General features: G+C 44.6%; 1 protein-coding gene across 1 annotated transcript; it reads left to right on the forward strand.

Annotated features, from left to right (window-relative positions):
- The first annotated feature begins 1458 nt into the window (after positions 1-1458).
- LOC139541262 (FYN-binding protein 1-like) lies at positions 1459-17283 on the forward strand. Its single transcript, XM_071345714.1, has 16 exons — positions 1459-1677; positions 1833-1933; positions 3980-5484; positions 5605-5795; positions 6661-6834; positions 7045-7435; positions 7580-7716; positions 10715-10740; positions 10929-11111; positions 11610-11769; positions 13658-13840; positions 14864-14945; positions 15431-15495; positions 16213-16249; positions 16398-16506; positions 16629-17283. The coding sequence occupies exons 2-15, from the start codon at positions 1925-1927 to the stop codon at positions 16483-16485; spliced, it is 3231 nt and encodes a 1076-aa protein (XP_071201815.1). The 5' UTR covers positions 1459-1677; positions 1833-1924; the 3' UTR covers positions 16486-16506; positions 16629-17283.
- The last annotated feature ends 41 nt before the right edge of the window (positions 17284-17324 follow it).

Here is a 17324-nt window from a genome sequence, read left to right on the forward strand (position 1 = left end):
GTCGGTATCTGTACTGATGGCGCAAAAGCCATGACAGGGAGACATAGTGGAGTGGTAACGCGCGTGCAAGCAGTTGCTCCTGACGCCACTTGGGTACACTGCAGCATCCATCGAGAGGCTCTTGCTGCCAAGGGAATGCCTGACAGCTTGAAAGATGTTCTGGACACTACAGTGAAAATAGTTAACTTTGTTAAAGCAAGGCCCCTAACTCTCGTGTATTTTCTGCATTATGCAATGATATGGGCAGCGACCATGTAATGCTTTTACAACATACAGAAGTGCGCTGGTTATCAAGGGGCAAAGTATTGACACGTTTTTTTAAATTGAGAGACGAACTTTAACTTTTCTTTACTGACCATAATTTTAACTTGTCTGGCCGCTTGCATGATGATGAGTTTCTCACACAACTGGCCTATCTGGGTGATGTTTTTTCTCGCATGAATGATCTGAATCTAGGATTACAGGGACTTTCCGCAACTATATTCAATGTGCGGGACAAAACTGAGGCTATGATTAAGAAGTTGGAGCTCTTTTCTGTCTGCATTAACAAGGACAACACACAGGTCTTTCCATCATTGCATGATTTTTTGTGTGCAAATGAACTCAAGCTTACGGACAATGTCAAAAGTTCTGTGAAAATGTAATTTAATCAGAAGCCACTGCCAGATTTCTGGATAGTGTTGCACTCAGAGTTTTTTCCCTTGGCAAATTGCGCTGTTAAGACAGTGATGCCCTTTGCAACCATGTACCTATGTAGAGTGGATTCTCTGGCCTCACTAGCATGAAAACTAAATACAGGCACAGACTGTGTGTGGAAAATTATATAAAACCCTTTCAAGATCGGTGTTCCGTCTGTAAATTGGACAGTGCAGTTAGATTAACAAGAATTTAAGCTTTCTGCCTATATCAGATATGTCTATGTCCTGTGAAATGTTATTGTTACTTACAACCTCATGCTAATCGCATTAGCCTACGTTAGCTCAACCGTCCAGTGGGGGACCCACTGATCCTGTAGAAGTTTTAATACATGTATCATATAGTGCGTGTGTGGCAGGCTTACAATGATGGCAAAAAAACTAACATTTGAGAGTGCGCTGACCCTGGTGCTAGAGGGGGTACGCAGCTGGAGGTTGAATGTTTGAAGGGGTACGGGACTATAAAAAGTTTGGGAACCACTGGTCTAGAATATTTAATATAGCTTTAGGCAACATGGTTCTAGGACCAAATATTATGTATCACTGCCATATTAATAGGCACACACAATAGGATGTAGGCTATCACATCTGTAATTGACCTGTTTGCCCAACATGTGTCATATGAGCAAAGTGTATAGCCTACCTTGGTAAAGGAGGGGGAAACAAGTTTAATGAGCATTTCATTGTGGTTTGTCAACAATCGCGCTTCTATGGCACCACTCGCACACCTGTCAGACGGCATTCTTGTTTGATGAAAGCTGTCAGAAAGCTCATCATGCACGTTGCGTTGAAATGCCTTGCGCTCTCGACAGACACCACGATACCCGCTGGCTGGCTGACCCGTTTAGCTGGACGGACCGTTTCTGCGATGTGAGCGTGAATAATTATATGAGAGCGAGAGAGATAATTCCACCTGACTCTCTTCCGAGACCGAAACCATCCATCCCTGAAGCTAATGAAGACATCCTGAGAGAGTGTAAAGGTATGTAGACTAGCCCAATCCTCTATTAGTTGATGACAACAGTAACATTACCGGTAGCCTCCTGGACTGTTGCCACTGGAAAAAGTTATTCAGAGTTATTGCGTTGATTGTTTTGTGTAACTGCTTGGTGTAATGACGCTACATGAAATGGCCAGAATGAGAGGCAGAAGCTGACACCTGGAGAAATACAAGAGAGGTGGAACAAGGCTACCCACAGCTGTCTCTCTGCCTGGTGGAATTACGCACGATGGACCAGGTAATACTTTTATCTGGTGTTATTACACTTTCAGTGCTGGTCTCTTCTCATTTTCTCTCTCCCTTGCACGCACACAGCGCCGTCCCGGTATAGAGGAGACCGGGTTGGTTGTCATAGTGCATATTACTCCCAATCTACAGGGTGCTGTGTGATAATTGTAAAATTCAAATGTGTGAATTCTTTGAAAGAACTCATCCACCTGGACAATTAATGTCAGCATGACAAAACATTGAGGTGAGGGGCATTTGTGTTTCAAAGTGTTAAAAAAATGATGGTGTGGGGTGGTATATGTAGTGTGGAGAGCGATTGGACATTGGGAAGAATGTTGATGCCTTGCCGACTATAAACGATGTAGATCTGTAGCATTTCGAATGTAGCTATTCTACAAACATCTGTGAGACATCTGGAAAATTGGCAAACAATGTCTTAAACTGCATCTTCCCGAAGCATCATGTATACATCCGTTGGGCCGAGGTATCTGTGCTATCTGGGTTTGTTGCCTCTCTCTCACAAACATATATTTTCTGTCACACACCCTGTCACGCACCCTGCGTGTGCAAACACACGCATACACACAAATTTACTCAAAATGTCATATGTTGTTCTCAAGGCATAAAATGTAGAATTTTGTTGGGAATATCGTTCCATCAAAGAAAGGCGAATTCTAAGCCTCTTTATAAACTGGGTGGTTCGAACCCTGAATGCTGATTGGCTGACAGCCATGGTATATCAGATCGTATACCACGGGTAAGACAAAACATTTATTTTTACTCCTCTAATTATGTTGGTAACCAGTTTATAAACATGTTGCGTCATGCCTAAGAACAACCCTAAGCCGTGGTATATTGGAGATATACCAAACCTCCTCGGGCCTTATTGCATAAGTATACTATATTGCTTAATTTCCTGTTACAAAAGGAATAAACTAGTAGCAAACATTGTGACAACCAACCCCATACTGTGTGACAACCAACCCGTGATTTGGCTGGTTGTCACAAGTGGACAAGGTGTGTTCGATGGTAACTCCATGTTGAAATAAGACAGGAGGATAAAATGGGTCCCTATTTTAACCCAAGCCCTCGGACTTCCTATTAATATTGAAAAGAGTCTTCTAAGATAGGCTGGTGATGAGAAATACAGACGAGTACAAAGCGTGACAACCAACCCCAATCACCCATAATGAAGGTCGTTACCATGAATAGTTTTAGTCCGATGGGGAGTTGGCATGATGCCCATTCTGCTTGCCTCAACATCTATTAGGTGGCTCTTCTCTCTCGTTTATTGCTGTGTGGCTTTATTGTTTAAATGTAACATTATGTAATGCAGGTAAGGGCAACACTTTTTGTAATAACTTCAGATTTTATTTAAAATATCTGTCTTTATCTGTGTGTGTGTGTGTGTGCATGCATATGGATGGATAGATGGAAGAGTCATCATGTGGTATAGCAGCCCAACTGGTGACTGGTCTGTCACGTATGCACGCACACACACACACACACACACACACACACACACACACACACACACACACACACACACACACACACACACACACACACACACACACACACACACACACACACACACACACACACACACACACACACACACACACACAGCCCAGGGCCCCTGACCTATAGTTCTATTGCCCCCTGGCTCTCACCTAAAGGAATTAGGCTGCTATGAGTTTCTTTTGGCAGTTTTGGTGCCAGAGCGTCTGGAAGATGCTTTGGGGGTTGTGCACCCCACCTTGAAAATAATGATACGGTCACTTAGTTTGTTTTATCTCATGTTGAATTAGACTGTGAAAAGAGAGAGAGATACAGATGTAAGATCTTAATCTGAACCAGTTTGCTACAGCAGGAAAATAATTCTGCAGCAACAGGAAATGTGAATTATTATGTGGATTATAATGAATTACATTTTTGTAGTGGTTGATACAAAATCAAGTCAAAATAAATTAAAAGTGGACATTTTCAAACTTCAGAAGCCTTTTTAAACCTCAAATACACTACAAGTTTGAAATGTCCTTTCTCTGTCTGATAGGAAGAAGACTTTCTGGACTTCAAGTCCTTGAGGGCAAAGTTCCAGGATGAGGAAGTGTTGATGCTGAAGCAGCCCGGGACCAAATCTGCTCTCCCTGAGAAACCTAAAGTCCTGCCTCCTCCTCACAGCCCTACAAACTGCCTTCCTTCCCTCAGCTCAACATCACACACACCCTCCAACTCACACTCCCTACCGCATGGTGCTCGACCTTCCCTCCTCTCCTCCCTCCAGGGGCCGGGTGGCATCGCATCCAGAGTCATCGTCAAGGAGGAGAAGGAGAAGAAGGTGAAGGGCAAAGACAAGGATGAGGGAAAGGTGAAATTACTAGGTAAAAAGAAGGCAGAGGCGAAGGCTGATAAAGAGAAGGCGGATGAAAGGATGAATGGAGGGAAAGATATTGTAGAAGTAGCGGTGAGGTCGGATCTGCTGGACCAGAAACAGAAGAAAGAAGCAGACCTGGTCATGAAGAACAAGAAGGTGTCCCTGCTGTCCCCTGGGGGATCTAAGGGGGGTAGTGTTGAGCTGGTAGACATGTCACCACCGCCCATAAACACAACAAAGAAGAAGGGTTTTCTGGGCATCGGGAAGTCAGTGAAAACAGGGAAGAAGGGGAAAGAGGGGAGAGTTGAGCTTCTTCCTTTCCCCATACTGGACATAGCCAGCCCAGGCCTGACTGACCCTGAACCTCTCATGCCTCTAACCACCTTCGGAACCCCAGCCCCCCCTGGTGATATACCTATACGTACCGTCATTATCCCACCTTCCCCAGCAGTACACATTGTTCACTTAACCCCTGCCTCGATACCTGCCCCAGTACTAGATTCCCCCTTACCCATGGAGCTGACTCATAACCCAGTATTTACCCTGTTACCCCCCACACTGAAACCTGCATCAGCAGCTGAAGCCATTACAGTCGTTACACCACCTAACCCCATCCCAGTGATCCCTGACCCTGCTATCATTGATCACATCCCTGAAACCCTCAGTCCTAAAACCCCAGCTGAAACCATCCCAGCCCCCACCCTGCCAGTATCAGTCCGCCCTACCCCTTCCCCTGTTCTGGCCCCATTCAGCCCAATACCAGCTCCCCCAGTAACCCATATACTCCCTGCTGTCCCCTCCCCACCTCCACTCTCTACCTCCACCCCACCTCCACCTGTTATCGCCACTCCATCCCCATCCCCACCCCCTGACCCTACCCCCTCTCTTCTTCCTCCCCCTACACCTCCAGCTGCTGAACTTGAACCTGAGTCTGTAGTAGTGGATATTGCTGTTATAGTCGAGACCTCTGCCTCTCCACTTCCCTCTCACACCCCCCCTCCCCCAGCTGGTGACCCCTCAGTCGCACCCCCGTCCCTCCAGCCTGAGAGGCCCGTGGGGGTCCAGGAACGGCCACTCTCGGCCCTGTTGGCTCTAGGACGAGCAGAAGAGATGAGTTCACCAAAAAAAAGAGGTTCAGAGATAATCTTCAATGCTCTGGAGAAAGCTAAGAGGACGCTCGCCAGGTACACAATATACCTTCAATACATACACATTAACACTATCCCCCAGTCGCTTTTGATGAAAGAGTCCGATAAATGACCATATTGTTCTTATTATGTTAATGTTAACTCCATTCCCCCCAGCCCTCTTACGACCCCCGTCCCCTCCAGACCTGTCACGCCCACCATAGAGGACCTACCCCCACCCCCCCACAACCCTAGCCCCACCCCGATGAAATCCCTACCTGAGCTCCCACCAATCGACTACGATGACCAGGCAGGGGCGGCAGCCCCTACACCCCTGATACCGGCCCTAGTCAACGGTATTGACATTAGTAAGTGTCTCTCTCCCTCTCTTTCTCTGTACCTCTCGCCCTGATACCCCTGTTCTCTCTCTTCCTCTCTCTCTCTTTCCATCTTCTGTTCACCCTGCTTTTGTACTCTGAACATGAAGTACACAGGAGTGCAGCTCATCCCTTACACCCCAGGTAAGACAATGGGTGTTGTTGCAAAGCTGCAGACACTAAAAAGCAGAGCAGGTAAAATACCTCTCTACCTCTCAGAGCCAGAAACAACTCTGTCCTGAGGAGGACAGAGGGGGAGAGAGAGGAGAGGGGGAGAGTAGGGTGGATGAGGAGGAAAGGGGGAGGAAGAGAGGAGGAGAGTAGGGTGGAGTAGAGGAGGAGAACGGGAGTGGGGTAATGTAGGGTGGAGTAGAGGAGGAAAAGAGGAGGAAGAGAGGAGGAGAGTAGGGTGGAGTAGAGGAGGAAAGGGGGAGGAAAAGAGGGGGAGAGTATGGCGGAGTAGAGGAGAACGGGAGAGGGGGAATGTAGGGCGGAGTAGAGGAGGAGAACAGGAGTGGGGGAATGTAGGGCGGAGTAGAGGAGGAGAACAGGAGTGGGGGAATGTAGGGCGGAGTAGAGGAGGAAAGGGGGAGGAAGAGAGGAGAAGAGTAGGGAGGAGTAGAGAAGGTATTTAAACTATCATTGTCACTGTGGTGTAGAGGAACAGCGTGTCTGCCATGATTGGGTGCTGCTGTCATTGTCTTCAACTTTAACAAAGCCTTTTAGAGAGGCCATTTGTGTTGACTGAAGTCTTTTCGCTTCACAGCGTTACACTACAACAACACTATAACCTACACTGTAGGTTTCACTGCTTTAGCTTTCTTAGTATTGAATCTCCCTCCCTCCCTCTCTTTAGGGCAGGCGTCTCCTATGTTGGAGGGGGTAGCAGAGAAGGGGGCAAGGGACGTCCTACCAGACCTGTTTGTGGTGCCCCCTCCTCCCCCGAGAAAGCGCCTCCCAGAGGCCTCCACCCGAGGAGCCCCGCCAGAGAAACCCCCCCAACTCCCCTCCGTGGACCTGACTGCTTATGGTACATCCTACCAACTTCTCCTCACACTGGACATGTTCTGTTTCTAAAGAGCTCCACAGCATTGTGTTCACAAACCACAGAAACAAACCACATTACACATAAACAAGCATATCTCACATTCCCAGACACACACGCTAAAATGGAAAGGATAGTGTATTGTTATCAGTGTGTGGTTGTTCTTGTTGAGTAACTATCTGTCTCTCTTCACAGCTGTGGAGATTCCTGTTCCTTCAGCTGATTCTGCTCTCAACGTTCCTGAGTTTGAGGATGTAGGATCGGATGTTCTGGACTTGGAAGCCCCGGAGTTCCAGCCTGCAGACTTAGTGGACTTAGAGGTGTCTAAGTGGGGGTACGGAGAATATGGTGACCCTGAGTTTGCCCCACTAAACGCAGACAACATTCCAGAGACAATGCCTCTAGAACAGGAGATTCTGGAAGAGGGTGAGGAGTTTCCGGAAGTTGAGGACCAGGGAGTTCCAGAGTTTGGATTTGAATTCAGAGAGATTCCAGAATCAGAACCGGGGGTGGAGGTTCCCGTGGAGGTTCTTCAGGAAACTGTCCATGCCTCCCCTTTCAGCCAGAACCCCCAGCCAGCTGCAGGGTAACACAACCAGCTATCTCTTACTCTCTCTCTCAAACGTACCTACTTCTCAAGAACATATCCAGCTCTTGTTCTCCACTAGAATAGTGCTCTATGTCATGTTGTTGTCACTGACTGACCGTTCTCCCACCCCCAACTCTCCAGAGCCCAGGCAGAAGACAGCACCTATGAAAGCTGTGGCAATGCCTATGAGGACATGCCCTCAGCCAAGCAGAAGGTCAAGGGTCAACCCACCAATAAAAAGAAAGGATCAGCGAAGAGTAAGACACAGGCACCTTACAGTAAGTTCTACTATAGAGTACAGTATATACATATGAGATGAGTAATGTAGGGTATGTAAACATTATATAAAGTGGCATTGTTTAAAGTGACTAGTGATACATTTATTACATCCAATGTTTTATTATTAAAGTGGCTAGAGATTTGAGTTAGTATGTTGGCAGATGCCACTCAACAGTCTGATGGCCTTGAGATAGAAGCTGTTTTTCAGTCTCTCGGTCCCAGCTTTGATGCACCTGTACTGACCTCACCTTCTGGATGATAACAGGGTGAACAGGCAGTCGCTCGGGTGGTTGATGTCCTTGATGATCTTTTTGGCCTTCCTGTGACATCGGGTGGTGTAGGTGTCCTGGAGGGCAGGTAGTTTACCCCCGGTGATGCGTTGTGCAGATCTCACTACCCTCTGGAGAGCCTTAAGGTTGTGGATGGAGCAGTTGCCGTACCAGGTGGTGATACAGCCCGACAGGATGCTCTCGATTGTGCATCTGTAAAAGTTTGTGAGTGTTTTCGGTGACAAGCCATATTTCTTCAGCCTCCTGAGGTTGAAGTGGCGCTGTTGCGCCTTCTTCACCACGCTGTCTGTGAGGGTGGACCATTTCAGTTTGTCCGTGATGTGTACACTGAGGAACTTAAAACTTTCCACCTTCTCCACTACTGTCCCGTCGATGTGGATATGGGGGTGCTCCCTCTGCTGTTTCCTGAAGTCCACGATCATCTCCTTTGTTTTGTTGATGTTGAGTGTGAGGTTATTTTCCTGACACCACAGTCCGAAGGCCCTCATCTCCTCCCTGTAGGCCGTCTCCTCGTTGTTGGTAATCAAGCCTACCACTATGGTGTCGTCTGCAAACTTGATGATTGAGTTGGAGGCGTGCATGGCCACGCAGTTATGGGTGAACAGGGAGTACAGGAGAGGGCTGAGAACGCACCCTTGTGGGGCCCCAGTGTTGAGGATCAGCGGGGTGGAGATGTTGTTTCCTACCCTCACCACCTGGGGGCAGCCCGTTAGAAAGTCCAGGACCCAGTTGTACAGGGCGGGGTCGAGACCCACGGTCTCGAGCTTGATGACGAGTTTGAAGGGTACTATGGTGTTAAATGCTGCGCTGTAATTGATGAACAACATTCTTACATAGGTATTCCTCTTGTCCAGATGGGTTAGGGCAGTGTGCAGTGTGATTGCGATTGCGTCGTCTGTGGACCTATTATGGCGGTAAGCAATTTGGAGTGGGTCTAGGGTGTCAGATAGGGTGAAGGTGATATGATCCTTGACTCTCAAAGCACTTCATGATGACGGAAGTGAGTGCTACGGGGCGATAGTCGTTTAGCTCAGTTACCCTAGCTTTCTTGGGAACAGGAACAATGGTGGCCCTCTTGAAGCATGTGGAAACAGCAGACTGGGATAGGGATTGATTGAATATGTCCGTAAACACACCAGCCAGCTGGTCTGCGCATGCTCTGAGGACGCGGCTAGGGATGCCGTCTGGGCCGGCAGTCTTTCGAGGGTTAACACGTATAAACGTTTTACTCACGTTGGCTGCGGTGAAGGAGAACCCGCAGGTTTTGGTAGCGGGCCGTGTCAGTGGCACTGTATTGTCCTCAAAGCGAGCAAAGAAGTCGTTTAATTTGTCTGGGAGCATACGTCTCGTGTCTGAGCCGTTGAATTGCGACTCTACTTTGTCTCTATACTGACGCTTAGCTTGTTTGATTGCCTTGCGGAGGGAATAGCTACACTGTTTGATTTCGGTCATGTTTCTGGTCACCTTGCCATGATTAAAAGCAGTGGTTCGCGCTTTCAGTTTTGCGCGAATGCTGCCATCAATCCACGGTTTCTGGTTGGGGAAGGTTTTAATAGTCACCGTGGGTACAACATCACCGATGCACTTGCTAATAAGCTTGACCACCGAATCAGCATATACATCAATGTTGTTGTCTGAGGCTCTTGAATCACAGACCTGAGCACGGGTGTTTCCTGTTTTAGTTTCTGTCTATAGGTTGGGAGCAATAAAATGGCATTGTGGTCAGATTTGCCGAAAGGAGGGTGAGGGAGGGCTTTGTATGCGTCGCGGTATTTAGAGTAGCAATGATGCAGAATGCTGCCAGCCCGAGTCGCACATTCGATATGCTGATAAAATTTAGGGAGCCTTGTTTTCAGATTAGCTTTGTTAAAATCCCCGGCTACAATAAATCAGCCTCAGGATATGTGGTTTCCAGTTTACATAGAGTCCAATGAAGTTCTTTCAGGGCCGTCGAGGTGTCTGCTTGGGGGGGATATACACGGCTGTGATTATAATCTGAGAGAATTCTCTTGGTAGATAATGCGGTCTGCATTTGATTGTAAGGAATTCTAGGTCAGGTGAACTAAAGTACTTGAGTTCCTGTATGTTGTTATGATCACACCACGACTCGTTAATCATAAGGCATACACCCCCACCATTCTTCTTACCAGAGAGATGTTTGTTTCTGTCGGCGCAATGCGTGAAGAAACCGGGTGGCTGTGCAAACTCTGACAACGTATCCCGAGTGAGCCATGTTTCCGTGAAACAGAGAATGTTACAATCTCTGATGTCTCTCTGGAAGGCAACCCTTGCTCGAATTTCGTCTGCCTTGTTGTCAAGAGACTGGACATTGGCTAGCCTCGCGAAGCCAATGTCGCATCAGATGTTGCATGTTGCATCAGAAAGAACCTTAGATGCTGTCCACCATATGACACTTTCCAGCTGTGGGTATGAGAGATGAGGTCAGATGTGTGTGGGTGTGTGTGTGTACTGTATGTAATGTAATGTAGTCCAGGCAGTGAGGCTAATGTGTTTTTATGTCTGAGCGGCGACGTCTGTCTCCTTTACTCTTTTCTCCTATCACCCTTAACAGACTGACATTGCTTTCTCACTCATGATTGGATCTTATCTAGCCATAACTGCAGCCAATAAAATAAATTAACAGAAATTATGGGCTCAGATGTCATCATGTTTTCTTAACTATTTCTCTAACTTTCATCTTTCACAGACCCATATGCTGAGACTCAGCTTCCGGTAAGGAATATTCTGAGTGTTTTGATTGGTTGATAGCTCAGTATTTGAAGGTATTTGACCCAGGTCTGTATTACACACAGTAAAGCCTGATCTATCGCTCAGGTACTTCTCTGCATCTATCCTGTGTAAATCTAATGACCCAGTAAAGATCTGGACAGACATGTCCTTCATCTTCCAATTGTTTACAGACAGAAGAAACACCCAAGACTGGCTGGTTCTTGAAGAAGCCTGCCTCGGAAACCCCAGATGAGAAACAATTGAAAAAGATAGAAAAACAACGTTTGGAGAAGGAGAAGAAAGAACAGAAAGAAAGAGAGAGGAAAGAGCAGAAAGAGAGAGAGAATAAAGAAAATGAGATGAAGAAGTTTAAGGTAAGTAACCCTAAGGGGAGGAGAGGAGAGGAGGGTGAAATAGTACTCTCGGCAGTAGAAACCAGTGTGATTTCATTCTTTAGGATGGCAGATTATCTGAACAACATGTTAACATGGTAATAACTTCTATCACAGAGAGATGTATTTTGACTTGAGATTTACAGGGTTAACTTGAATTTTTGAGCAAGTCTCCCAATGATGTAAATTAATGATTTTGGATCTCAAATCTGAATACTAGCGATGGGAGAAGGGGCGGGACTTATCAAAAAAATATCAAAGTGTTGCTAGTACACACACTACATACACTGCACACTACACTAATACGCTCTGTTATACACATATTAATACACAAGGTAATATCAACAGTAGCAGCCCCACTAGCAGTTTATGCCATTAATGGATTAACAGACTTACATTACATTAATCACGCTCCTCTACAGTAAATACAGTATGGGCTGCTGAGAGTATATTTACCTGTGTGTGTGTGTGTGTGTGTAGATAACAGGTCAGAAGGAGGCTATATACCAGGCTACAGTGATGGTAGCGTCTAAAGGACATAAGAACGACCTGGCTGTGAAGAATGGGGACATAGTCAGCATCATACGGACCACAAACTGCCCGAAAGGAAAATGGCTGGCCAGGGACAGCACTAATACATGTAGGTTACACACCTCCCTAACCCCTGACCTCTGACCTCTACACAAATACAGATGTACATAAAATCTGTCAAATGAATGGCTCAAAATCTGGAGTTGTTGTTTCAATATAGGTTTACATATCTATGTGTGTGCATAGACGGGTACATCTCAGTTATATATATTTTGTATTTTATTTAACTAAGCAAATCAGTTAAGAACACACTGTTATTTACAATGACGGCCTACCCCGGCCAATCCCTAACCCAGGTTATAACAGGTGCACAGTAGGAAATTCAAACTTGTAGTGTATTTGACTTTCAAAAAGGTTTCTAAAGCTTGTAATTTCCCATTTGAAATGTCAGACTTGATTTGTCCTAATGAAAAATGTATCAAACGCAACAAAAATGTCCACAAATAATAATTCACATTTCATGTTGCTTCAGGATTATTATCCTGCTGTAGAAAACTGGCTCAAATTAAGATCCTACATCTGTATATGTTATATGTACAGTACCAGTCAAAGTTTGGACACACCTACTCATTCAAGGGCTTTTCATTATTTGGACTATTTTCTACTTTGTAGAATAATAGTGAAGACATCAAAACTATGAAATAACACATATGGAATCATGTAGTAACCAAAAAAAGTGTTAAACAAATCAAAATCTATTTTAGATTTTAGATTCTTCAAAGTAGCCACCCTTTACCTTGATGACAGCTTTGCACACTCTTGGCATTCTCTTAACCAGCTTCATGAGGTAGTCACCTGGAATGCATTTCAATGAACAGGTGTGCCTTGTTAAAAGTTAATTTGTGGAATTTCTTTCCTTCTTAATGCGTTTGAGCCAATCAGTTGTGTTGTGACAAGGTAGAGGTGGTTTACAGAAGATGGCACTATTTGGTAAAAGACTAAGTCCATATTATGGCAAGAACAGATCAAATAAGCAACAAGAAATTACAGTCCATCATTACTTTAAGACATGAAGGTCAGTCAATCCGGAAAATTTCAAGAACTTTGAAAGTTTCTTCAAGTGCAGTCACAAAAACCATTAAGCGCTATGATGAAACTGGCTCTCATGAAAACCAACACAGGAAAGGAAGACCCAAAGTTACCTCTGCTGCAGAGGATAAGTTCATTAGAGTTACCAGCCTCAGAAATTGCAGCCCAAATAAAGGTTTCACGGAGTTCAAGTAACAGACACATCTCAACATCAACTGTTCAGAGGAGACCGCGTGAATCAGGCCTTCATGGTCAATTGCTGCAAAGAAACCACTAATAAAGGACACCAATAAGAAGAAGAGACTTGCTTGGGCCAAGAAACACGAGCAATGGACATTAATGTGATTTATTTAGAAGGCACTTAACCAGCATGGCTAGCACGGCATTCTGCAGCGATACGCCATCCCATTTGGTTTGAGCTTAGTGGGATTATCATGTTTTTTCAACAGGACAATGACCCAAAACACACCTCCAGGCTGTGTAAGGGCTATTTGATCAAGGAGAGTGTTGGAGTGCTGCATCAGATGACCTGGCCTCCACAATCATGTGACCTCAACCCAATTGAAATGGTTTGGCATGAGTTGGACTGCAGAGTGAAGGAAAAGCAGCCAACAAGTGCTCAGCATATGTGGGAACTCCTTCAAGACTGTTGGAAAAGCATTCCTCATGATGCTGGTTGAGAGAATGCCAAAAGTGCACAAAGCTATCATCAAGGCAAAGGGTGGCTATTTTGAAGAATCTTTTGATTTGTTTAACACTTTTTTGGTTACTACATTTTTCCATATGTTATTTCATAGTCTTGATGTCTTCACTATTATTCTACAATGTAGAAAATAGTAAAAATTAAGAAAACCCCTTGAATGACTAAGTGTGTCCAAACTTTTGACTGGTACTGTATGTGTATGTAGATGGATACATCTCAGTGAGCGACGTGGAGCTGGACATTAAGGAGATGTTGGAAATGGGGAAGAGGGCCTCTCGGGCCATCAGCTGTAAAAACATTACCACTATGGTAGAACAGGGAGGAGAGGTGGCCAGTATGGACAGCAGGACATCCAATCACTACCCACTTCAGGAAGATACAGGCAGCTGTAAGTACTTCACTGATTACAGTCAATAATTTAGTGCACATTGTCACGAACTGGCTCGAAGTTCATAACAAAAGGCAGACAACGTGGAGACAAGGAATAACAAAATATACACTGCTCAAAAAAATAAAGGGAACACTTAAACAACACAATGTAACTCCAAGTCAATCACACTTCTGTAAAATCAAACTGTCCAGTCCAAACTGGACCGCTACCTCTGTCCTGCTGCTGGGTTGTTGCCCTCCTACGGCCTCCTCCACGTCTCCTGATGTACTGGCCTGTCTCCTGGTAGCGCCTCCATGCTCTGGACACTACGCTGACAGACACAGCAAACCTTCTTGCCACAGCTCGCATTGATGTGCCATCCTGGATGAGCTGCACTACCTGAGCCACTTGTGTGGGTTGTAGACTCCGTCTCATGCTACCACTAGAGTGAAAGCACCGCCAGCATTCAAAAGTCTTGCTAATTGCCTATAATTTCCACCTTTTGTCTATTCCATTTGCACAACAGCATGTGAAATTTATTGTCAATCAGTGTTGCTTCCTAAGTGGACAGTTTGATTTCACAGAAGTGTGATTGACTTGGAGTTACATTGTGTTGTTTAAGTGTTCCCTTTATTTTTTTGAGCAGTGTATTTATTACATAAAGTAAACTAAATACAATTAACAATGGTGTGTGTAATCAGTAATCAGTAGTGTAAGTGAGTGTTTGCATGTATAAATGTGATAATGAGGGGTGTTGAAAGGTGCCAAAGCAAACAAACAAAAGTCCACAACAAAATCTATAAAGGTGTCTGCATGGAGTCTCCTCCATGAATGGGGAAGTGGTGTATTTATCCTGGGACACACCCGGCCCAGGTATGTCCCATGTCGCTGACGACCCTCCCGGCTCCGCCCACCGGCATCCTAATAAGGAAAACTAGAGCAAAGAGAAAGAATACGGCAGACAGAGTGGGAGGGTCGTCACAACATGCACACATGTCATATTGTGGATCCAAATAAACTCTGTGTGTGTTCTCCTCCCAGTCACAGACGACAGTGAGGAGTGGGCACATGATGATGATGATGAACCTCTCTCCTCCCTCATTGAGGAAGAGCCCACAGAGAGGTCAGTCCATAACACAGAAATTCCAATATTGACTATTTTAACAGTGACATTTAGAAGTAGGGACTGTTAAGAGTATATGGACTTTAATTGGAAAAACTTTTAACAAAGGGACATTATGGAATATGTATAGACAAGGTATATACGTGAGGTTGAGGGTGCTATGTCTGATTACAGCTGCGTCCAAAATCCATGCAGGTTTAACCTATGAATGTTCTCCATTCTCTTCTACAGAGTTGCTTTACAGCTCCCTCAAATAATTTTTTTCAGCTATGTTCAATTGTATTCTTCATACTATAAAATAATGCCACGGAATTCTAAGCAAATATTGTCTGCTAAATGAACTAGTGTAGCCCACAGCCATATGGAATAGCCAGATCAGAGCCTAACATAAGGACAACTGAGTATGCTATTCTGTTCTTCTGAAATGGGCTACATTTTCTTCAGCTTCTCGTTTTTTCTTTCTTCTCCTCTCCTTACTCGACCAGCTCTCTCTTTCCCTACTGTCTCCCTCCAAGAAGACCTGAAGAACTTGAACCTGAAGAACCGATCAGTAAGTAACGCGCTATGGGTGGATTCTGTGTCCTACACATTCCACACATTAGGTATATTGTCCTTGGGCTGGTTACCTAGACCCAAATTATCCATTGTGCATGCCGTTCTTTAATACAGATTTAGGATCTTAATTTGATCACCCTGTTGCAGGAGAACTTTCCTGTAATGCAAAAAAGGCTTCTGAAGTTTGTAATTTCCACATTGACATTTTTTGACTTGATTTAAAATTTCCCTTATGAAAAATGTATCAACCCCTACAAAAATCTCCATTAATTATAATTCACATTTCCTTTTTTTGCAGGATTATTTTAAAATCCTACATCTAATAGTCCCGAGGGTTATCCCGAGGAGTTAGTCAGCTAACTTGCCTAAATATTCTGAAATAACCTTTACTTTTTTAGAAAGATGAGCTTGAAGTTGGCATGGTCTAATTGACTCAACAACCAAGACGTATATGGAACTTAACTTACGTTTTTGATTCAATAAGAAAGCAAATTTATGGTTTATCAAAGTTAGCTGGCTAATTCATTGGTCCTAGTTTGTAGTATACCCCTCAGTAGGGTTTAATCTGGGTCCAGGAAACCAGCTCATAATGGTTGAAAGAATGTTGGAATTCATGAGTTCAATGAAAGGAATTAACTTTCTACCTTTGAATCTGACACTCAGATGACAGTGGGAAAATACCTTTAAAACATCTTTCTTGTTTCATTTCCAGGCCCTATGGACATAGAAGGACCAGAGACAGTGTACCTGTAAGTTGGATAGAAAGAAATGGCACCTTGTGTAATTTATCACAGGTTTTCTTGGCTTGGGTTGTGCATGTTATTGAGCTGTGTCACTGAGTGGGTGTGTCTTAAAGGCATTAGAGTGGGTGTGTGACAGGCATGTGTTTCTCTATAGGTGTAAAGAGGAAGCAGATTTGAAGCTTCCAGATATGGTGGTTCTTCCTCCTCCTGACCTGTATGCAGACATCATCAGTGACTCTTAGTAGACTACAAACTACCTACAGGTGAGAAAGTTGCTTAACTTTACAGCTCCAATAGTCACCACTGAGCAGAACCGTTGATCAGTCAATAACAAGGCTATTGATAATGCATTGATGTCTGGGTCTGTTCTCTCTTCTATGAGCAGCTGGTGAACAAAGGAAGAACGGCAAGATGGTATGTCTGTTGTCAACTGCCAGTCATCGCCATGACAATCACTCAGATGACGGAGGCTTGTAGAATCTGTCTGGACAACCTGCAATCGGATGGACTATTTCTGTTATAATATTGTTTTGGCTGGGATTCAATCTGAGCGCTCTAGTCAACAAAGCAGCCTTTTAAAGGTAACCGTGTTCAGAGATCGCATTCAAGATAAATGATGCAGTTGTCGGCAATTACCTTTTAATTCGAAATTACTGTTAAATGTCAAGGACGCTATATCGCGGTTTTGGATTGAATCTCTTGTATTGATGTCAATCCAGGGTTATGGAGGATGAGATGAAGGGCTTTATACAGAATGTTTTATAGAAAGACTATGCGACACCATACATGTATTGGTTTAGGTTCCACTGTGTCGTCCATCTTTACAAGTGTTTACGATGACTCAACACTGTATCCAGCTACTTCTGTGTCTCAAATGACACCCTATTCCCTGTGTCATTAAGTGACAGAGGGTTAGCCACATATGGCTCAGTCAAAAGTAGTGCACTACACAGGGAATAGGATGCCTGCCATAGGAGACTTGTCTGTTTTTTATATTCCCAGTGAATTTCCCATAAAGTATTAAAGAGATGTAACATTGAGTTAAAGTCATGCTCATTTAGCCTCCAGCTCTGCTAGTTGT

This window comes from Salvelinus alpinus, chromosome 16 (assembly GCF_045679555.1).
Source record: "Salvelinus alpinus chromosome 16, SLU_Salpinus.1, whole genome shotgun sequence".
Lineage (NCBI taxonomy): Eukaryota > Metazoa > Chordata > Actinopteri > Salmoniformes > Salmonidae > Salvelinus > Salvelinus alpinus.

What these genes read in the sequence shown, in the direction of transcription:
- LOC139541262 (XM_071345714.1), top strand. An exon ending in TAAGACACAGGCACCTTACA is followed by an intron (nt 7,717 to 10,714) that starts GTAAGTTCTACT and finishes CATCTTTCACAG; the next exon opens with ACCCATATGCTGAGACTCAG. An exon ending in ATGCTGAGACTCAGCTTCCG is followed by an intron (nt 10,741 to 10,928) that starts GTAAGGAATATT and finishes AATTGTTTACAG; the next exon opens with ACAGAAGAAACACCCAAGAC.